The sequence below is a fragment of the Lepidochelys olivacea genome (assembly GCF_965140295.1).
Source record: "Lepidochelys olivacea isolate rLepOli2 genome assembly, chromosome: 2".
NCBI lineage: Eukaryota > Metazoa > Chordata > Testudines > Cheloniidae > Lepidochelys > Lepidochelys olivacea.
Window position 1 is genome coordinate 249,519,336 of NC_140412.1, and position 22,427 is coordinate 249,541,762.

The window sequence follows — 22,427 nt, forward strand, 5'->3', positions numbered from 1 at the left end:
AATACCTGAAATCTAGTAAGACAGAATGATGATCCTTTGAAGACTCTGAATGGAAAGTCAAAGTTGCCCCTCCTGTTTTCTCCCTACCCCCAGACACAGAAATTTGACTTGATTAAGATAAAAGCCTGGCAAGAAGTCTGAAAGGGCCACAATGTTACCAAAAAAGTAAAAGCATAAAACACAAACCACGTTATATTTGTTATTACAGCAAACAACAAGATACACTTATGAATGATTACAAAAGGAATAAACTTATACATACTTCAAAATCATCTTCATAATTTGTCAAATAGTTATCACTGGTTTCCTAGAAGGGGAAATATAACAGTATAATAAATTAAGCCATTATATAAAACTTTACAATACACTGATCTTTTATTTGCCAGAACATAAATAGTGAATGGCTTAATTGTTATGTTCTCTAATGAAATTGAAAAATATATTTATAAAACTAATTACTACAAAGTCAGATCATAAATGGAATTACAGAAATATGTAGTAACAGGCGGTGATGATTGATTTACAATAACAACAACACAAACAAACCACAACTGAATCACATTCTATGAATAACAGCTTCTTTTCTTATGATTGTTTGGGGGGAGATTAAATGTGCTGGTTTCAACAAAGCCCCACACAAAGTTACTGTAGCTTTTATATTGGTATAACAACAGAATAAAACTGCCTTATTTCTCAGAGAACTAGACCGGAACATTCCTTATACACTATGTTAATTATAATGGGGTTCAAAGCTGATTAGTAATAAAGTAATCCAATTGTAAATTTGAACTAGGAAAAAGAGAGCCACAGATTAGTGGGCAAACAACAAATCTTCATTTGATAATAACTTAATCTAACAACATTACAATATCAGCTAAAAGCAATACTGAATTTACTGAGAGAATAGTTTATTCTTACTAAAATGACTGACAAGAAGTAGCTGTGCCTGCTGTCCTTAACCCATTGCCCTCCAAAAGCCACCATTTCTCTAAATACCCGTGTCTGCTTTTAAAAAAAGCAATGAGCGACCAATTTATTAATTTTTTATAGCTATGCTCCCCCCCTTGCTATTCTGTTTTATTTATTCATAACTTTTACTATCAGAATGAAAGGGATTTTAAAAGATTTCAAAACAATAAAATTGTGCATTTGTGAAAAAATGTACAACACCAGCACTTTTGATAATTCACATCAGTGGCCTACAAGTTAGTGGGTAGGATCAGGTATTTTTAGTGCAACAAAAACCTAGGTCTCTCTATAGCTGTGCCAGTTTTTGAAAATCTCATACTAATTAAACTGCATAAAAATACTATGCAGAATTGTATTGAAAAAAACAACAAAAAATGGAATTTAACTCACAAGGAAGGCTATTTGATATTTCCATGCTCTCAAGAAATCAAGAGAAAATAAAAAATATCAATTGTGCTTACAAGTTCTTCCTCACTTTTTTGCCTCTGCATAGGTTTCCATGCTGACACATGTTCACCTTGGTGTTGCTAATGAATCAAAATATAAAAACAATAAGAGAAAAGAAATGAAATGTGGCCCTGAACTAAGTAACTGAAAGAACCGATTGTAAATATATTAGTATTAATAATTCTTAACACGAAGCATTATATCATGCTTGCAATCTTCAATGTATTTTATAGACATGAAAGGCTGGCTGAGTCAAACCTAATACAGCCATCCAGAGTAATAAGGGGTAGTAAGATTCCAACCCCGCCCCCTTTACAGCTTTGTTAAAGATGTCTGGATTTTGGGTCCGATACATCTGTGCAGTAGGGGGCTGCACACCAGCTGCTTCTCCAGAGAGCTAACAGGTGTGGGAACACACTCACACTGCCCAAAGGTAGTGGCTCGGAAAATGAAGGAAAGAAAGCTACACTCATTTAAGAGCTGCTAATAATTACCTTACACACACACACACACACACAGAGTAACAGCTAGTCTACACTAGAAGTGCTACAGTGGCACAGCTGCCCTGATGCAGCTGAGCCGCAGTAGCGTGTCTGGTGAAGACTCTCTATGCCAACAGGAGAGAGCTCTGCCGTTCTCATAAAAAATCCACCTCTGCAAGAGGTGGTAGCTATGTCAGCAAGAGAAACTTTCCTGCCAACATAGTGCTGTCTATACTGGTGCTTAGGTCGGTATAATTTACGTCACTCAGGGGTGTGGATTATTCATACCCCAGAGTGACTTACATTATACTGAAGTAAGCTCTAGACCAAGCCTAAGAAGAATTTGGGGGGAATCATGATGCTAAGTCAAAATTCCTCCCAAGACTGTTCCTAGGGCAGTATATATTATGCACCTCTCCTCCCACAAAGCTGTGTCTAAGGGTACAACCTAGCTTGGAGTAACTAAAAATAAAAATGTTTATGAAAACAAAGCTTGAAAGAAAATGACAAAAGGTATGTGATCACAAATTTTAAAACTGTAATAATGCACTCACACAAGGGGGCAGTGTTAAGCTTAACACTACAGCCTTAATCTTTCACTGCTGAGTACTTACTGTAAAGTTAAGACTGCACAGTAACACAATTTTTGTGTATGTAATGTCTTGCTTTTCCATGAGGCAAAGGAAAAGACCAGAAAAATAAATTACTTACCCTACAGTATATGTGGTTCTTCTAAATGTTGCAGTCGGCATGGATTCCACTTTAGGGGCACGTGTGCCTACTGTATGTGAGATTGGAGTCTTGTGAATAGCAGTGCCTGTTGGGGCCATGCTCATGCCCTGTGCCTTGTCATGCTTTCATATGGTGGGATAAAGGGCGGGTGGCCACAACCTTCCCTCAGTTCCCTCACAATTCGAAGCCCAAGTTTCTGAGGACTCAGAATTCCAGCCAGAGGTACAGACCAGTGGGTCAGGTACTTGCCAGGCTCCACCTCACTGCCACAGATGGCAAGAGGGAACTGTGGGAGGGCTGCGTTCACTCCACCCTCTATGCCTTTGCATAGGAGCATGAGGAGACACAGGGCACATCCAGAGCCCTGACTGACACTGCTATTCAAAAGACTCTGATCTGGTATACATGAAGCACATATGCACCTAGAGTGAGTTCTACACTGATACATACTCAAAAAAGTTCCTATTCCTGCCTGGCCTCTTGGGCTTTATTACCAACTGGTATAGTTTAATGCAACCATGAGGCCACACTAAGTTACATCTGGAACCAAGTCAGGCATCATGGAGCCAGTATTGGAGGAGACCAGAGATCCTGCACCAAGCACAGTTTGATCAGATCCAAGCTTCAAGGCCACAGTACCTACAGCAACATTGGCTTGTCCACACTGTACATATGTTCTATTTCTATTGTTTGTCAAGTGTATCTCACAAAATACTACATAAGTGCCAGGTGAGAACATTTACACTCCTGAAGGAACCTTTAGCTTTATACTTTCCTCAATGTTTTATGACCTGACTTTTAAAAAAATAAACAGTGTAATCTTAATGTTGCATTAAAAAAAGGTTTGCATTCAATATTCTATTAAAATCCACTTACTAAAATTATGTAGATTACTTACAAATGGCTCTGGTTCATAAATGTTTCTTTTTTAATCAGTTTACAATACATCCTTGACCATCATTCTTTACTTCTGGCCTGAACCAGATACACTTTGATCAATGGAAGTCTATCCATTGACTTCAGTAGGTGTTGGAACAGGATCTACTTGCCAAAAAGTAGGGACCATAATTCTACATATGTAGATGCCAGCACAGTATTCCAAAACAGAATTTTAGATTTATTGGATGCTTCCGAGATATAATCTCAACATTGCAGAATTCTATCCTCTGTAATCTTGCTGTTTGAAATATGCTAAAAATGTCTCAATAGTTAAAAGTTCTGTCTTGGTGAGTTACTGGTACACAAACTTGAACAAAATAAGTAAATAACTGTTATGGTATCCGTTCTGGAAAATTCCTCTAATTTATTTTGATCCACATGAGCCCTGATCCTATTCTTTGCATACTTTCATTTTTTTTTATCATCCCTGTGGCAACTATTTTACTGGATAGTTATGAATTACATTGAGGGTCTCATGACAGATAGAATAAGATGTTAATTTCTTTCTATTTAGCTAAAATCACATTTTCTCTGCTTATAACAACCGCTTAGAGGAAGAGTGGAATTTTTATATTGTATATAAGTAAATGGGTTTTTCTTGTAATGTATGGTTAGAAACTTCTCCCACCTTTGGGGGGATTTTTTCCCCAAATGTGTAAGATTTTGAAAAAATTTTGAGTAAAGGTGGGATTCACAAAGACACTTAGGAACCTACACCCCAGAGTTAAGCAGCTAGGCCTGGGGAATAGGTACTTAAGTCCCCATTTTAGGCTCCACTGCAATCCATAAAGTGCCTACCAAACTCTGCAGGTGCCTAAATTTTGAGGGTAAAAGTTCCCTTGACACCGAAATTTCTGCCTCTGGGCATATCATTAGGTGGCAGGGGGTGGGAGGGGAAGAATTACTCTGTAGCCTGATGGTTAGGACACCCACCTGAGCTGTGACAGACCAAGGGTCCAGCCCCCTGCTCCACTTATTCTTTAATTATTTATCCACAGTGGAGTAGCTTCAACAGGAGAAATTGAGGGTGCACCATATCAGACTACCCAACAGCTCAATGGTTAGCGCACTCTCCTAAAAGGTGGGAGATCCCTGTTCAAATCCTTTCTCCCCCTCAGGAAGAGGGGGGAATTGAGCCTGGGTCCTCCCAGGTCCCAGGTGAGTGCTCTAACCTCTGACCTAAATGTTATAAGATAAATTTCACCTTCTCCTCCTCCAGCTGTTTTGTGTTCAGTTAGGAACCTGTCTGACATTCTTACAAGAAACACCTTAGGTGCCTAAGCCAACAAACTCCAGGAAACAAATTCCTGGTTGTGTATCACTAGCAGAAATAAGCACCTCCCTGCGGCCTGCACTTAGGCACCTATCTCTGTAAGAGGGGCACACTGATAAAGAATAAATCAATTTTCCTATACTTCATCCTGAAACATCAAAGTTATTTAAGAAATCTTTAATATATATACAAATTACCATATCTACTTTAATCATGTCATTGTGTTGTGATAATTTTTAGTTGCATTACATATAGTAACTACTATACTATATCACTAATTCTAACAAAATCCCTGTATTCTAATACTCCAAAACAAATAGTTTTACCCTTTGGCTCGTGTCCTCTTTTTTTTCCCTTTCAATGCTCTTTCCTTTATCTGTTGCACTCCTAGAAATAAACGGAATAACACTATGAATCTGCATTAAGTCAGAGGAAAATATTGTGTTGGGGGAAAACAGTTATTTTATATTAAAAAGTACTGAAGCCTTACAATAAACTTCAATACTTCAGCAAACAAAACCTAACAGCCATTGTATTCTGAGTTTCTTTCTGCAGGCCTCCATGATGATGTGAGCCAAGAGCCAAGTGATTAATCAGCAAACAATTGCACACACACTGCCCAGATATACTGCCTGACATGTCCTATTGCTATCCTTGAGTGGTAATTATAGACAAAGTTAAGAAGAAAGAGTTAGTCCTGTACATTTACCGAGTATTACTGACATCATTGTCAGTAAATCAAAAATGGGCCAAGCCTGGCAATGTTCTTTTATGCTGGAGGTAAGAGATTTACATTCAAACTTGGTCCTTCATTTTGGGGATAGAAGTGAGGAGGCACCACAGTCAGCCCCTGAAGAAGGAAAGAAAAGCAATAATTTGTGCTGCTCTTTAACTGTCCCTCCAATTATTCTGGATGCACAGTTTATGGATTTCAAATGAAGAAAGTCCACTCCCCTTCAGCCAAAGTAACAGGACAGTTCTTGAGACATATTATGGAACAGACTTACGGGTATGAAGAAAGAGAGGAGATAAAATATAAGTGGGATGGATTCCCACATTCCTGGGGAAAAAAATCCCTTTAGTTACATAGGCTTGAGAATTTAAAGTCAGAAAGAAAAATTACTTGCCTATAATTCTACTTCTCTGAAAATAACATTCTAACAAGTTTCTTCATTCCTGGATCATAACTCTATAGTGTTGAACGCCCTCAATTCTTAAAGTAATTTTGTCTATGAGAATAGGGGTGGCAGAGTAGAGAGCAAGCCAGGCTGTTTGCTGGCCATCTTGTGCCACCCCGATAGATATAAATACTGCTCTGGCAATGTTACAGTCATTAACTTTGATGTACAGGTGGCAAAACTCCCAGGATGATAAACTGGCCAAGATCAAGAGAAACTGACTAGAATGTTTAGGCACCACATTTATACCTTGCAGGGATGTCAGGTGAAGGCTCATGCACTACCTCACTACCCTCAGAAGTCAGGAAATCCTACCAGTCTTTCACTAAAGAGGTAAGCTAAAACTCAGCAATGAGAATTCTGCCTGCCAGTATGTCTAGAGTTATATTCCAGAAGGCTGTATAGAGATTTGACATGGCTGATTCACTAAAGAATACAAGAACTATATTCTATCTTTAGTATGTAAGTGTAAACTCCATGATCACTGAAGGAAATAATTTATGCATATCACCCAGATCTTTTATCCCTCCTTGTCAAGAACCTTTTCCTTGGAAATCTGTATGTGTAGCCCTGAAATTGCTATCTAATTAATCATTTAAATGCCATGCCAGACTTGCAGCTAAGAAGGACATCTACAATTCAAAGAAAAAATAAAAGGTGCGCTTCACAGTTTACCGAGTATCCATATGACTATGTGATAAACTGTCAGATGACAGACAAACAGATGTCTGGCTCTGAAGGTTCCTGGACTGTCTCACAATTTAAGTACAAGGAACAAATTAACCTATATTTTGCATCTCACCGCTCTGAACCAAAAATCAAAAGAATTCAACAGGAAGGAAAGCCTGAATATGCTTTTTAACAAATCATCTTTTTTAGGGCAGAATATGTAGGTTTTGTAATAATTTTAATGTACAAACTGCCTCCCAAAAGATTGTGATGCACACTGTAAATTATCTGTAGTAAAAACATATTTATTATTGAGTGACAACAATGCGCTTAACAATATTTGGGTAGTGAACTGTACCTTTCCTTTGTGACTTTCATACAAACAACATATATCGTACAGTATATAATAACGTTAAATATATGAGTGTACCTTTCATGATGATGGCTGGTTTCTTCTTCTCTTAAGCTCTTTCCTTGTTTTTTGTGTTCAGTCTTCTGTAAAAAATTGAAAGACTAGCATAATTCATAGTGACAGGTTTCAGAGTAGCAGCCGTGTTAGTCTGTATCGGCAAAAAGAACATGAGTACTTGTGGCACCTTAGAGACTAACAAATTTATTAGAGCATAAGCTTTTGTGGGCTACAGCCCACTTCATCGGATGCATAGAATGGAACATATAGTAAGAAGATATATATATATATACACACATACAGAGAAGTTGGAAGTTGCCATACAAACTGTGAGAGGCTAATTAGTTAAGATGAGCTATTATCATCAGGAGAAAAAAAACTTTTGTACTGATAATCAAGATGGCCCATTTTGACAGTTGACAAGAAGGTGTGAGGATACTTAACTTAGGGAAATAGATTCAATATGTGTAATGACCCAGCCACTCCCAGTCTCTATTCAAACTCAAGTTAATGAGTTTGCATATTAATTCATAGTATTCACATTGTCAGAAATCTTCTGAGAAATAATGTATATGACCTTGTAATAAAGTATTAGCAGCAATATAAGAGGTTGCTGAGAAACAGTTATATTCCATTAACAAATCATGGGTCATCATGTGCTATCCATTTCTGTGCTCCATTACTTGTAGGAAGCTCTGCATGAGGCCTCTCAAAGAGAAAGTAATTATGTTAAGCTAAGAAAATAGATAGCTGAAACATCAATTAAAGAAATGCCAAACATGTACAGAGAACTTCTCTTGAAAATGCTGAACATTTGCAAGTGATCCTTAAGGGCAACATCCTGCACTATGCTGTGTTTGTGCACAAAGGGAGGAGAGGGGATTGTGAACAACTTTCATTTGTGCAACCAGCAGGACTGAATTACCTCATAATGCTCAAGAACCTGAGGGGAATCTGGCTGACTTACTCGGGCTATGGGTTAGCACCTATGTTGCTTTCATCAGTACATACTTGATGGAAGCTTACAGTCCTCTTGTTCAGAGCAGCAGCAAAGTACACACTGCATGTGCCTCTGGCTCTTCTTGAGGAATCCTGTCCTAACCACTTTAGGATCCCTGGAGCAGAGGCTCTGCCACTCTCTCTGCTTCCCATGCTGCACCTGCCAGGGTGGAATTTATCACTTAATTTCTGTACACAAAGGGCTTGTCTACACTTGCAAATTTACCGAAATAGCTCAAGAGTGTCCACATAAGAGTGTATATATTCTGGAATAGGTATTTCAGCAAATCTCCAAGTCTAGACAAACCCTGAAAAATTTGCTGATAGTCAGTCATCTGACTTATGTCACTAATAAAGACACGGAATTACACGGGGAGCTGGTAGCAATTCCTATATTAAGGTTGCTTACATTCTCCTTTACCAAGGAGTTTTCCAACTTATTTTGAGAAGCTTTCACACCTTCTGTTTGCAGCAGGCCTTTGATATTCGGCAGGAGGAATCCCCTTGTACTACAGAAGTGATTTTTTGACCCATGACATTCCAATCAGATTAAAAATTGCCATTTTCTTTCACTCATGCAGAAAAATGTTGGCAGCATGCCAAAAATCACAGAACACTCTAACATTAGGCTTGCATTTCTGTCAAAACAGCAGCAGCATCACATACTACACTGGAAACACCAGGGAGATGTTAGAGCAGTAGTAGTGAAGGGCTGAGGTTGGGGAACTGGGCTGTACTCTCCCCATAACCCTTGGAATCCAGCACTTGGCACCAGTAGCCCAGTTACCCCATTCCCAATTCCAGAGGCACCATTTGGGACAGAAGCTCCCCCAAATCCTGAGCAGACACAGAAAGAAAGAGGGCCTGGGCTCCCCCAACCACTGCCCATGGCACCACAAGACAATCACAGCTCTGGAGGCAACAAAAGTCTCATAACATGTTAATAATAGGTGGGATTTACAAAGAAGCCTAAGGGAGTTTATGTGCCCAAAAACCAGTGAAATTAAATGGGAGTTGGGTACCTAACTCCCTTGGGCTCTTTTGGAAATCCCAGCCAATTTGTTTTTCTGGGCATCTAACAATCTCCTCTTCAGCATTTTAACAAGAAATTCAGGGTCCCAATGAAGAAACTGCCAGACTGCATTTATGAAGAAGACAATCAGAATGCATTTGTGTGTATGTACATTTCAGGAAATATCAAAATTTATTGTCCCCTCAGGAAAAGCTTCATTCAATATTTGCCTTCCAAGTCCATATCTCTGGATGTTCACTTCACCAGAAATCAGTATTTGTTTATTATGTTTTAACAAAGCATTTTCAAGACAGACTGGGTGTTAGATGAAATAAGAAGGTATCCGAAAAATGTTAACTACAACTTTTAAGTTTTACAAAAACTAACCTTAAGGTCTCTTTTCTTTCTTTCATTTTCTTCCCTCTGTCTTTTTTCATTATTCTCGCTCAGTTGTCTTTCTCCGTCTTCAATGGAAGATCCTTCTTTAGGTCTCCTTAACACATATTTTTCTTCCCCATCCTTTACAAACAATTCATGGCTTCTTTCTTTTGAAGGTCTCTCTTTTCCTCCCCTAACTGAATGTTCATGTTCTCTTTTATCCCTATGACTCCTCCCTCTGTCTTTATTCAGTTCTTGATCTCTGTGTGACTTGTGTCTATGTCCACCTTCTTCATCTTTTTTTGTTAAAAACTCGCCAAGACTATTTTTGCTCTCACTTTTCTGGAACAAGGAAAAATAATACAAAAAAAGTTAGAGACTTCTCCAAAGATTTTTAATTAAAATGTTAGAAGTAACAGAATTCTATGATTCTAGAAATCAGGAATGGATACTCATATTAGGTCATCTAGTCCATCTCCTTGCCAGTATAGGATTTCTCCATACAATATATTGTCACGTGTTGTGTCTACTGAAGTTTCTAATGGGGCAGTGGGGCTTCCAATACTTCCTCTGGGGGACTATACACCTCATTGTAATGGTATACTCCCCTTTAGAGTATGAACTCTTCAAGCAGAGATGTAGCTCTTTGTTTTTTAACACATAATCTGTGGTAAAGCACCATCTACACTTACAATGCCAAATAAATAAATTAGTAATAAGTACATTAATAAATAATAGGTTAAACATTTTGCAATACATTTGTTTGATGATGCTGTACAAAAATAAATGATAGCTACATGTTTAAACAAGAACAACATATCTCCTTAAAGATTATTAATGGAAATGTTAAAAACAAACAACATTTAAATGTTTTCATGTTGAAAGTTAGATGACATTTCCCTTTTAATAAGATTAAATTACAATTAAAGAACTATGTTCAAATACTGTTTGGTTTTTTGTAACAATTTACATGCAAGCTTGCTATAAATACACTTCTTGGGATTACTCAGGCATTGGAGTTTTATCAAATTTATTCATTACATTTCACCTTATCTTATGCTATTATGAAACATTTCCTTACTTTTCCTTCCTTTACTTTTCTTTCTGTATGTCTTCTCTCTTTCACTTCATCCCTTATGTTTGCTTGCTCTAAAAAAATTATATATATAAAATTACTGAAGACATTTTTTTTTATTACACTAAAAACCCTCAGTGTAGTACATGACACATTACACCGATAGTATGTGGCACGTACTCCACATTTCAGTGACAGGGACCCTGAATCCAGCAATGTTAATGCAAATAGACAGAGTTGCCACCCTTCTCTCAATGGAATATATACACACATTGTATAAAATTCAAACCTACCACCTTCTTTGGGGGGGGAGGAGTGGGAGAGATTTATTGGTAACAAATAATAAAACAGTATAAACTTGAGCCTAAATTTCCCCCCCAAGATTGGCTGTATCTGGGGTTTTGCCTAAAGAGAAGCCCTTGAGAGAGACTCCATTCCCTCTTGCATGATGGTAGGAACTACGATACCGCCTGCTATCGCTCATCTATAATTACATTACAATTTCATGCAGAGTTCAGGCATCTGATAGCAGAATTACCCAAAGGAGAAGCTCTGTATTCATACAGGGACTTATAAGTCACCCACTATGTTAGAATTAATTAATCACCAAAAACTACTATACTCAGTAACTCACTGGGAAGGAAAAGAGGCAGCTGAGAACCTGGGAGCTTGAAAATGAAACTGGGTTATTGAGTACGATTTTCAAATGCACACATGGCAGCTAGGCACCCAGTGCCCATTGACATTACGCTCCCTGCAAGGACAGGAGTTTGGTTTCAGTCCATTTCTACCTATAAAGTGAAATACTTCAAAATATGCACAGCAAAGCAAACCAGCCTACCCAATTGATCCTTGCTTTCTCTTCTTCTGCGTTGTTCTTTATCACTTCCTCCATATGCTTTCAGGTTATTCTGTATAAGCATTTGCTTCAGCTCATCCCTCCTATATTTTCTGTCTCTTTCTTTATCACTCTCCTTCTCTTTATCTTTTCTTTTAATGTGTTTTTCCTTCTCTGCATCTTTTCCTTGGTCCTTGTCCTTAAATTTCTCTCTCTCTTGTTCTCTGTGATGATCTTTTCCCCTTTCTCTTTCTTTTAGCTTATCCCTGTCTCTTTCACTAGATTTAAATCTCTCTCGTTCACCTGTCCTTTCTTTTGCCTTTCCTCTGTCCTTGTCTTGATCCTTGTGTATGTATCCTTTGTAATCAACCATGTCATGAGTCTCTATAGCTCTTTGCAGTTTCTTTTCCTTCTGTTTCTTATCTTCAGATTGACTATCTGACTGTGATACCTAAAAAGAGTAAAAATAAACTGATGCACAATTAAAATTCACTAATTTATTTTCATATAGTATTTTATCCCAAAAATCCATAAGTGATTTATGGAACCCAGTTTCCAGAAATTTGTGAAAATGCCCACGTGTATACATGCCTGGATTGTGCATACAGTTACTACAATTAAGCTTGCAATTGTCATAATAAATTGATATACAAAGGGCAACTCAGATGCATGACTCATCATTTCCATATACTTTAACAGAACTGCTTGCACAACTTGGTGTTCATGTGTACAAATTACACATGTAAATATGCATACTTTTTTGTGCTAGTCTGAAAATTTAGCCCTATATCTTTACGTTGTGATCATGCCTTCTTCGTTTAGAAAATGTATCACACACCACCACTAATAAATAATAATATTATTAAATAATAAATTATAACAACATATATGTGGGCATCATGCAGCCACCTCTATGGCAGAAGATTGGCAGTTAGTTGACAACAGGCATAGAACATACCGTATAACGAGAGCTGGGAAAGAAACAATTTGGCCAAGAACTTAGGGAAAACCTAAAGTCCTATTTTTAAAAAGTCACGAGGGATGAAATCCTGGTCCCACTGATGCCCATAGCAAAACTCCCATTGATTTCAGTGGGGTCAGGATTTCAGCCTAGACCTTTCATATTTACGCAGAGCAGACAAGAACTTCTTTTTAAGTTGCATTCATACAGTAAACTGAATAAAACTTAATATATCTACCTAATAGGGATAAAGGGCTCAGTCACTCCTGCTAACATCAAAACCTTTCAAGTCTAGTACACAGACCACTAAGCCATCCCCACTGCAGGGCTATCATTCACTTCCATTGGTGTAACAGAACTAATCAGTTTTAACACTCTGCACATTCATGAAAAATGAAGATTCAGGCTCTGAACAAAAAAGCAGTTATTATCAATGATCTGGCCCATGTATTGTACATGTGACCTGCAGCGTAGTTTCTGTATAACTAAATAAAATATGCATTAACTGTTTCCTGAGTATCAGAAGATTGCCTTTCTTAAACTCAATGTTGAAATTCTCCTACAAATCCAATTAAATCTGAGCTGGGAGGACTGGAGTGTCTTTGCATCCTAAAATATAACATTAGTCACATTAATTTTACTAAAGAAAGCAGTCCAGAAAATGGCTAAATTGATTCTATAAATTTACAGAAGATGTTTACCCTAAGATGTTTCTTAAGTTCATCTGATTTCCAAGTATCTTCTTTGGTTCTTCTCTAGAAAAGGAATGACAAAGACATGCTAAAGATGGAATAATTGAGTTCAGGTGCAGAATAGCCACTTTGCATATTATCAATGGACATTTTTAAACTGAGGAATTAAGCCATTTATAAATATGTATGTACCATTAAATTTTAATTACATCACCATTAACTTGCTTAAGTGTGCCTAGGTATTTCAAAGTAGCTCAAGTCCACTATTTCCACCACCAGAAGGGAAAGTTGATTTTCCACACAACAGTGGGTCCTTTTTGTTTTATTTCTGAGCACTGGAGTACAACAAAATTAAAGATAAGTTACTGCATACTCCAATTAAACTGACTAAGAAATCTTCTTGTTAAGTGATTATGTTCCATAAGGTGCTGACAATATTCTCCTATCCCTACTACTGCATAAGGTATAATGGGAATTGACGTTATATATGTCAATTGACTGTTATATGAAATACTGGCATTTGGCACTGAAGTGAAAAAGGAGTATAAAGACAATCACAGTATAAATTCAGGCTTCCTCTGGTCTCCTTTCTTAGTAGGATAGCAACATTCCTTTTGTCATAGCTCTCAAAGTTATTTTCCTTAACTGGAAAGCTGCATACAAACTAAATCTCAGTCTGTGGCATCACTTACTACATAGCACTGCAGAATATAAGAAAGTTTATCTTATTAAGCATTTTCTCAACTTAAAATGGGTGCCATTTTCATTTAAATGGATATGTCAGGACAAGTCTGGTTTCAAATTTAGGTTTTGTAAAAGTTATAAACACTAAGTCCAACAGAAATGTTTCCATTTATATATTTTCATAGTCACCTGCACAGAAAAAAATATTATGTACAAACAAGCCTTGAAAGAGTTATTATTTTTAAAAGTGTTTTTCTGCTTCTTTTTTTCTTCCTTTTTTTTTTACAGTAGAAATTCAGGTCTTGCCTAGCCAATATTTTTCCTAGAGTACTTTATGAACTGGTGACCTGCAGGATGATATCACATGTACCAAGGAAGTTAAACCTGGTTAACTGAGAGGGGAAGTGATTTTTAAGACTTAGGTTTTTGTTTTCTTTAGTTCTATCAACTAATTTTAACAAAAAGATGATTTTGTTATAATTCAACACACCGAGCCCTTAAACAATATGCCTAGAAAGATCCCAATCTACTTTGGATCCTCCAAGGAGGCTGCTAGGAAAAACAGGGACAACATGAATTGAAATTCCTAACATTTCTAAAGTTAAAAAAGGCAGAAAAAATTCAAAGAAAATAACTATAACTTTCAGAAAGAAAAGGAGTACTTGTGGCACCTTAGAAACTAACCAATTTATTTGAGCATTAGCTTTTATGAGCTACAGCTCACTTCATCGGATGCATACTGTGGAAACTGCAGAAGACATTATATACACAGAGACCATGAAACAATACCTCCTCCCACCCCACTCTCCTGCTGGTAATAGCTTATCTAAAGTGATCACTCTCCTTACAATGTGTACGATAATCAAGTTGGGCCATTTCCAGCACAAATCCAGGTTTTCTCACCCTCCGCCCCCACAAACTCACTCTCCTGCTGGTGAGAAAACCTGGATTTGTGCTGGAAATGGCCCAACTTGATTATCGTACACATTGTAAGGAGAGTGATCACTTTAGATAAGCTATTACCAGCAGGAGAGTGGGGTGGGAGGAGGTATTGTTTCATGGTCTCTGTGTATATAATGTCTTCTGCAGTTTCCACAGTATGCATCCGATGAAGTGAGCTGTAGCTCACAAAAGCTTATGCTCAAATAAATTGGTTAGTCTCTAAGGTGCCACAAGTACTCCTTTTCTTTTTGCGAATACAGACAAACACGGCTGTTACTCTGAAACCTATAACTTTCAGGCAAGAGAGAGATCGATCAAATGTCTACACTGGAGCGGGACAGTATAATTTCCAGCTCAAGTAAACATACCCATGTTAGCTGTGATCAAATATGTTAAAAACAGAAGTGAAGCCATGGCGGTGTAAGCAGCAGGACAGTCTAGCTGCCCGAGTACCTACCCAGGGTATCAGATGGGACTGCACTTTGCTGGCTAAGAACATAAGAACATAAGAATGGCCACACTGGGTCAGACCAAAGGTCCATCAAGCCCAGTATCCTGTCCTCTGACAGTGGTCAATGGCAGGTGCCCCAAAGGGAATGAACAGACAAATGATCCATGCCCTGTCACCCAATCCCAGGTTCTGGCAAACAGAGGCTAGGGACACCATTCCTGCCCATCCTGGCTAATAGCCATTGATGGACCTATCTTCCATGAATCTATCTAGCTCCCTTTTGAACCCCATTATAGTATTGGCCTTCACAACACCCTCTGGCAAGGAGGTCTGTCTTGCTGCTCATGCACCACAGCTATACTATTATTAGTACACTAGCTCAATTAGAGCTAGTACAGGTATGTCTATTTGAACTGGAAATTACACTTTCAGCATAGATATACCTGTGACCCTAGGAGTCCCTTAATGCCACCTGGCAGAGGGCTCACTATACTGTAACTCATATCAGGCCTGACACACTGACAGTTTTGAGTTTCCTGAGCAGAACGTAACAATGCCCAAAAAGAAACAAGACAATTTTTTTTCCCCATTTGCAGATTGCAGGGTCTGGGTGTGGGAGACTCAGCAGGGGGGTCTGGGTGCTGGGGGGGGACTGGGGTTTAGTGGGATGGGGGTCTGGGTGCAGCTGGTTGGGGCTCATTGGGGTTTTGGCCTGGGTGAAGGTGGGGCTCATCGGGGGGGATCTGGGTGGGGCAAGCTCAGCGGGGGGGTCTGGGTGTGCGGGGCCTCTGAATGCAAGGGGTGAGGCTTAGCAGGGTGGGGATCGGGAGTGGGGGGCTTGGTGTGGTTTCTGGGTTTAGGGGGGTGAGGGTCAGCGGGGGGTGACTGGGTATGGGGAGGTCCAGACGCACAGAGGTTGGGTGGATGGGGGAGCAGCTACTTGTACAGTGACCCCACCCCCAACGGCTGAGGAGCAATGGGGGCAGGAAGCGGTGGGGGGCGTGCGGAACCTCCTGCAGACAGGGGAGGTTTCTGGGGGTGGGCCTGACCCGCCCTGGCTGCTCCTTGCACGGGACGAGCAAGTCTCGTCCTCCCCTGCCCTCAGCCCAGCCAGGACTAGCAGGTGAGCCTGGCGCAGGGTAGAAGCCACTGGCTGGGGCATCCCCAGCCCCCCCCCCCCCCAGTGATTTACCTCTCTGCAGGAGTGCAAGTATGGCGGTACCCATAGAGATTTCTAGCTGGTACAGGGTACCAGAAAGACGTGGGGCCGCCGGACAGCCCCACTCCAGCAGCTCCGCTCCCTCTCCCCACCCACACGGAGCTGCGTAGCCCTGCTGGAGGACACGGCTGAGAGGGTGGGGCTGCACTCTGGTCCTTTTCCTCTGCCACAGTGGGGAAAGGAGCAGAACCTGGCTAGGGCATTCATTCTTGCACAGCGGAGCCAAGAGGCCAGTGAAGAAGCTTGGCAACATGTGACCTCCAGAAGAAGAAGGGGGAATGTCTGGGTTCCAGCAACGCGGACACAAGTAACTAACCGCTTTCATGTTCTCTCCGCAGGTACCTTTGCGGAGAGTGGACCAGATGATATGTCTGGGGGGAGAAAGCAGAAGGAGACTCCGCTGGTTGGAAGGCATGAGATGCACTGTCCTGAGATGGGGGGTTCCACGACCACCACTCCCAAGAGAAGGAGGCGGGTGGTGGTGGTCGGGGACTCTCTCCTGCGGGACTGAGTCATCTATCTGCCGCCCTGACCGGGAAAACTGAGAAGTCTGCTGCTTGCCAGGGGCTAAGATTCGCGAGGTGACGGAGAGACTGCCGAGACTCATCAAGCCCTCAGATCACTACCCCTTCCTGCTTCTCCACGTGGGCGCCAATGATACTGCCAAGAATGACCTTGAGCAGATCACTGCGGACTATGTGGCTCTGGGAAGAAGGATAAAGGAGTTTGAGGCGCAAGTGGTGTTCTCGTCCATCCTCCCCGTGGAAGAAAAAGGCCTGGGTAGGGACCGTCGACTCGTGGAAGTCAACGAATGGCTACGCAGGTGGTGTCGGAGAGAAGGCTTTGGATTCTTTGACCATGGGATGGTGTTCCATGAAGGAGGAGTGCTGGGCAGAGACGGGCTCCATCTTGCGAAGAGAGGGAAGAGCATCTTTGCGAGCAGGCTGGCTAACCTAGTGAGGAGGGCTTTAAACTAGGTTCACCGGGGGAAGGAGACCAAAGCCCTGAGGTAAGTGGGAAAGCGGGATACCGGGAGGAAGCACAGGCAGGAACGTCTGTGAGGGGAGGGCTCCTGCCTCATACTGAGAATGAGGGGCGATCAGCAGGTTATCTCAAGTGTTTATATACGAATGCACAAAGCCTTGGAAACGAGTAGGGAGAACTGGAGGTCCTGGTGATGTCAAGGAATTATGACGTGATTGGAATAACAGAGACTTGGTGGGATAACTCACATGACTGGAGTACTGTCATGGATGGTTATAAACTCTTCAGGAAGGACAGGCAGGGCAGAAAAGGTGGGGGAGTAGCACTGTATGTAAGGGAGCAGTATGACTGCTCAGAGCTCCGGTACGAAACTGCAGAAAAACCTGAGTGTCTCTGGATTAAGTTTAGAAGTTTGAGCAACAAGAGTGATGTAGTGGTGGGAGTCTGCTATAGACCACCGGACCAGGGGGATGAGGTGGATGAGGCTTTCTTCCGGCAACTCGCAGAAGCTACTAGATTGCATGCCCTGGTTCTCATGGGTGACTTTAATTTTCCTGATATCTGCTGGGAGAGCAATACAGCGGTGCATAGACAATCCAGGAAGTTTTTGGAAAGCGTAGGGGACAATTTCCTGGTGCAAGTGCTAGACGAGCCAACTGGGGGGGGGGAGCTTTTCTTGACCTGCTGCTCACAAACAGGGAAGAATTAGTGGGGGAAGCAAAAGTGGACGGGAATCTGGGAGGCAGTGACCATGAGTTGGTTGAGTTCAGGATCCTGACACAGGGAAGAAAGGTAAGCAGCAGGATATGGACCCTGGACTTCAGGAAAGCAGACTTCGACTCCCTCAGGGAACGGATGGCTAGGATCCCCTGGGGGACTAACATGAAGGGGAAAGGAGTCCAGGAGAGCTGGCTGTATTTCAAGGAATCCCTGTTGAGGTTACAGGGACAAACCATCCCGATGAGTCGAAAGAATAGTAAATATGGCAGGCGACCAGCTTGGCTTAATGGTGAAATCCTAGGGGATCTTAAACATAAAAAAGAAGTTCACAAGAAGTGGCAGGTTGGACATATGACCAGGGAAGAGAATAAAAATATTGCTCGGGCATGTAGGAATGAAATCAGGAGGGCCAAATCGCACCTGGAGCTGCAGCTAGCAAGAGATGTCAAGAGTAACAAGAAGAGTTTCTTCAGCTATGTTGGCAACAAGAAGAAAGCCAAGGAAAGTGTGGGCCCCTTACTGAATGAGGGAGGCAACCTAGTGACAGAAGATGTGGAAAAAGCTAATGTGCTCAATGCTTTTTTTGCCTCTGTCTTCACGAACAAGGACAGCTCCCAGACTGCTGCGCTGGGCATCACAACATGGGGAGTAGATGGCCAGCCCTCTGTGGAGAAAGAGGTGGTTAGGGACTATTAGGAAAGCTGGACATGCACAAGTCCATGGGGCCGGACGAGTTGCATCTGAGAGTGCTAAAGGAATTGGCGGCTGTGATTGCAGAGCCATTGGCCATTATCTTTGAAAACTCGTGGCGAACAGGGGAAGTCCCGGATGACTGGAAAAAGGCTAATGTAGTGCCAATCTTTAAAAAAGGAAAGAAGGAGGATCCTGGGAACTACAGGCCAGTCAGCCTCACCTCAGTCCCCGGAAAAATCATGGAGCAGGTCCTCAAGGAATCAATCCTGAAGCACTTACATGAGAGGAAACTGATCAGGAACAGTCAGCATGGATTCACCAAGGGAAGGTCATGCCTGACTAATCTAATCGCCTTCTATGAAGAGGTTACTGGTTCTGTGGATGAAGGGAAAGCAGTGGATGTATTGTTTCTTGACTTTAGCAAAGCTTTTGACATCCTCTCCGACGGTATTCTTGTCAGCAAGTTAAGGAAGTATGGGCTGGATGAATGCACTATAAGGTGGGTAGAAAGTTGGCTAGATTGTCGGGCTCAACGGGTAGTGATCAATGGCTCCATGTCTAGTTGGCAGCCGGTGTCAAGTGGAGTGCCCCAGGGGTCGGTCCTGGGGCCGGTTTTGTTCAATATCTTCATAAATGATCTGGAGGATGGTGTGGATTGCACTCTCAGCAAATTTGCGGATGATACTAAACTGGGAGGAGTGGTAGATACACTGGAGGGCAGGGATAGGATACAGAGGGACCTAGACAAATTGGAGGATTGGGCCAAAAGAAATTTGATGAGGTTCAATAAGGATAAGAGCAGGGTCCTGCACTTAGGATGGAAGAATCCAATGCACCGCTACAGACTAGGGACCGAATGGCTAGGCAGCAGTTCTGCGGAAAAGGACCTAGGGGTGACAGTGGATGAGAAGCTGGATATGAGTCAGATATGTTGCCAAGAAGGCCAATGGCATTTTGGGATGTATAATTAGGGGCATAGCGAGCAGATCGAGGGACGTGATCATTCCCCTCTATTCGACGTTGGTGAGACCTCATCTGGAGTACTGTGTCCAGTTTTGGGCCCCACACTACAAGAAGGATATGGATAAATTGGAGAGAGTCCAGCGAAGGGCAACAAAAATGATTAGGGGTCTGGAACACATGACTTATGAGGAGAGGCTGAGGGAACTGGGATTGTTTAGTCTGCAGAAGAGAAGAATGAGGGGGGATTTGATAGCTGCTTTCAACTACCTGAGAGGTGGTTCCAGAGAGGATGGTTCTAGACTATTCTCAGTGGTAGAAGAGGACAGGACAAAAAGTAATAGTCTCAAGTTGCAGTGGGGGAGGTTTAGGTTGGATATTGGGAAAAACTTTTTCACTAGGTGTAGCCAGACAGCCAGCCCCCCCTCTCAGACCAGCATTGCTGGGAACACAAGGGAGCCAAAACAACAGGGCACTTAACATCAATTCCAGCACAGCCTTTGAAGCTGTGAGAAGCACAGGTGTGCTGCTACAATGTGCCTCTGGGAACATATACAACGATTAGGCTCACAGCAGACAGAGAAGCTGTGACAGACATGGCTCTTAGCCCCTACTAAATAGCGTGATGCACACACCCCAACATCCTAGGTGGGAAAATATTTACCCTAATAAAAGGAATGTCCAGTAGTCGAAACTTATTGTTTCTCTCCCTTGCAAGTGTAAACTACTCTTGCGAGAGCTGGCGTCACCCAGACAGACCAGCCCCAATTTGGCATAAGAAAGGAGAAAGAGAATAAAGGAATACAGAGGTATAAGTAGGGGACCTACAGCATCATGATTTTTGAGTGCTTTTCACTATCTATCTGCTGGTCAGATAAGTGACAGCCTCCCAAGGCTTCTGCAGCTAAGAGGGTCCCTAAGCCTTGTCCCTTATTCGTCTTTCCGCGGAATTGAGTGACCGATCCTGGCTTGGCACCGCTGGAATCGAGAGATGCAAGGAGGGTAAGAAGCACCCACATCTGATCTCCTATCTTTAGTGTACACATATTTTGAAATAGAGCTCTATACTTTGTTTTCTTTCTTTGGGATTGTGGCTTCAGTTTTGTAACTTGTTTGTGTGTGTAACATCTCTACATTTAAATAAGTAGGCACTAGCAATTTTGTAACCACATGATTAGAATCTAGTTTAATAAATTTTGGTAACCATTTGTGCATAAGCCTGACTTGTTTCTCTGGTTTACTGTAAAGCAGCCAACACAATTAAAGAACCTCAGCCATTTTGGCTATAAAGCCTGGCCATTAGGTGAGAGTACTAAGAGCCTAGCGTTGAGTTGTGCCGCCTCCACGGGGCAAACTCTTGGGGCGCCTGTCAGTCAATCCTGACTGCCCACTGCGAAGGAGCTCTGAGCTCTAGCAGTTAAAGTCACGGGTGCGGAGAGGCTCTTAGTGCTGCCATTGGGGCACCTGTCAGTCAGTGTTGACTGCCCACTGCGAAGGAGCTCTGAGCTCTAGCAGTTAAAGTCACGGGTGTTTAGGACCTTGGGGCATCCGTCAGCCTAGCCCGGGCTGCCCGCCGCGAAGGGACAGTGCATCCTAGCAGTCAAAGTCACGGATGGTATAAACGGGCATAGCTGGCACCTCACCAAACATCCTTGGCCATCAGCTAACACTAGGAGGGTGGTGAAACACTGGAATGCGTTACCTAAGGAGATGGTAGAATCTCCTTCCTTAGAAGTTTTTAAGGTCAGGCTTGACAAAGCCCTGGCTGGGATGATTTAATTGGGGATTGGTCCTGCTTTGAGCAGGGGGTTGGACTAGATGACCTCCTGAGGTCCCTTCCAACCCTGATATTCTATGATTCTGTGATTCTTAACAGCACAATACCTATGCTAACAAACTTAAACAAAGGCTTTGTTTTATGTTGGTCAGGATCAAATCAAAGGCACAGGAGTTGGTGGTTAGTGTCCTCCACCCACAAACGATGCTATGAAGAAGCTGATTGAAATCAGTATGGGCACAGAACTAAGGGACCTAAGCGACCTGGTTGACTGGATAAATAAAAGATGCACTTTTGGGCAGCAGCTCTTGCGGTTTTGCAGGCTGAGCAGCCTCTGTCCCTCCATATCTGGCTACATGCCATTGGGTTTTATTGTTTTCTATTCTGCATCTGTCACCTCTGCTGCTATTGTTTCCAGAAATGACCTTCATGTTCTGGAAAAATGTCTGATGACGAACCTGGCATTACAAGACAACTCTAATACCAAACAATAAAACAGGAAAAAGATGTAGGTCTTTGTCTAGAATAATATACAAGGGAGTTCAATCTAATTATGCAACAAGAAAACTCAGCTAATCAGTAGTGAATATAGGACTGAAACACTGGCGGAATTATTATTGTATATAAGCCACTGTCTAGGAACAGGTTTCAGAGTAACAGCCGTGTTAGTCTGTATTCGCAAAAAGAAAAGGAGTACTTGTGGCACCTTAGAGACTAACCAATTTATTTGAGCATGAGCTTTCGTGAGCTACAGCTCACTTCATCGGATGCATACTGTGGAAACTGCAGAAGACATTATATACACACAGAGACCATGAAACAATACCTCCTCCCACCCCACTCTCCTACTGGTAATAGCTTATCTAAAGTGATCATCAAGTTGGGCCATTTCCAGCACAAATCCAGGTTTTCTCACCCTCCACCCCCCCACACACAAACTCACT

At 41.7% G+C, this 22,427-nt stretch overlaps 1 protein-coding gene across 3 annotated transcripts in view; it reads right to left on the minus strand.

Annotated features, from left to right (window-relative positions):
• Positions 1-22,427, minus strand: part of DYNC2I1 (dynein 2 intermediate chain 1) — a 52,326-nt gene that overhangs the window by 25,999 nt on the left and 3,900 nt on the right. Inside the window, exons 2-9 of one of the 3 annotated variants that reach the window (XM_084619102.1) lie at positions 13,063-13,116; positions 11,404-11,851; positions 10,569-10,636; positions 9,497-9,829; positions 7,120-7,184; positions 5,169-5,229; positions 1,431-1,496; positions 263-307 (exon numbers count right to left, since the gene is read on the minus strand). In XM_084619102.1, the coding sequence (XP_084475228.1) occupies positions 263-307; positions 1,431-1,496; positions 5,169-5,229; positions 7,120-7,184; positions 9,497-9,829; positions 10,569-10,636; positions 11,404-11,851; positions 13,063-13,116 (1,140 nt within the window). The remainder of the gene's footprint in view (positions 1-262; positions 308-1,430; positions 1,497-5,168; positions 5,230-7,119; positions 7,185-9,496; positions 9,830-10,568; positions 10,637-11,403; positions 11,852-13,062; positions 13,117-22,427) is intronic. The other 2 variants (XM_084619103.1, XM_084619104.1) reach the window with 2 other exon arrangements.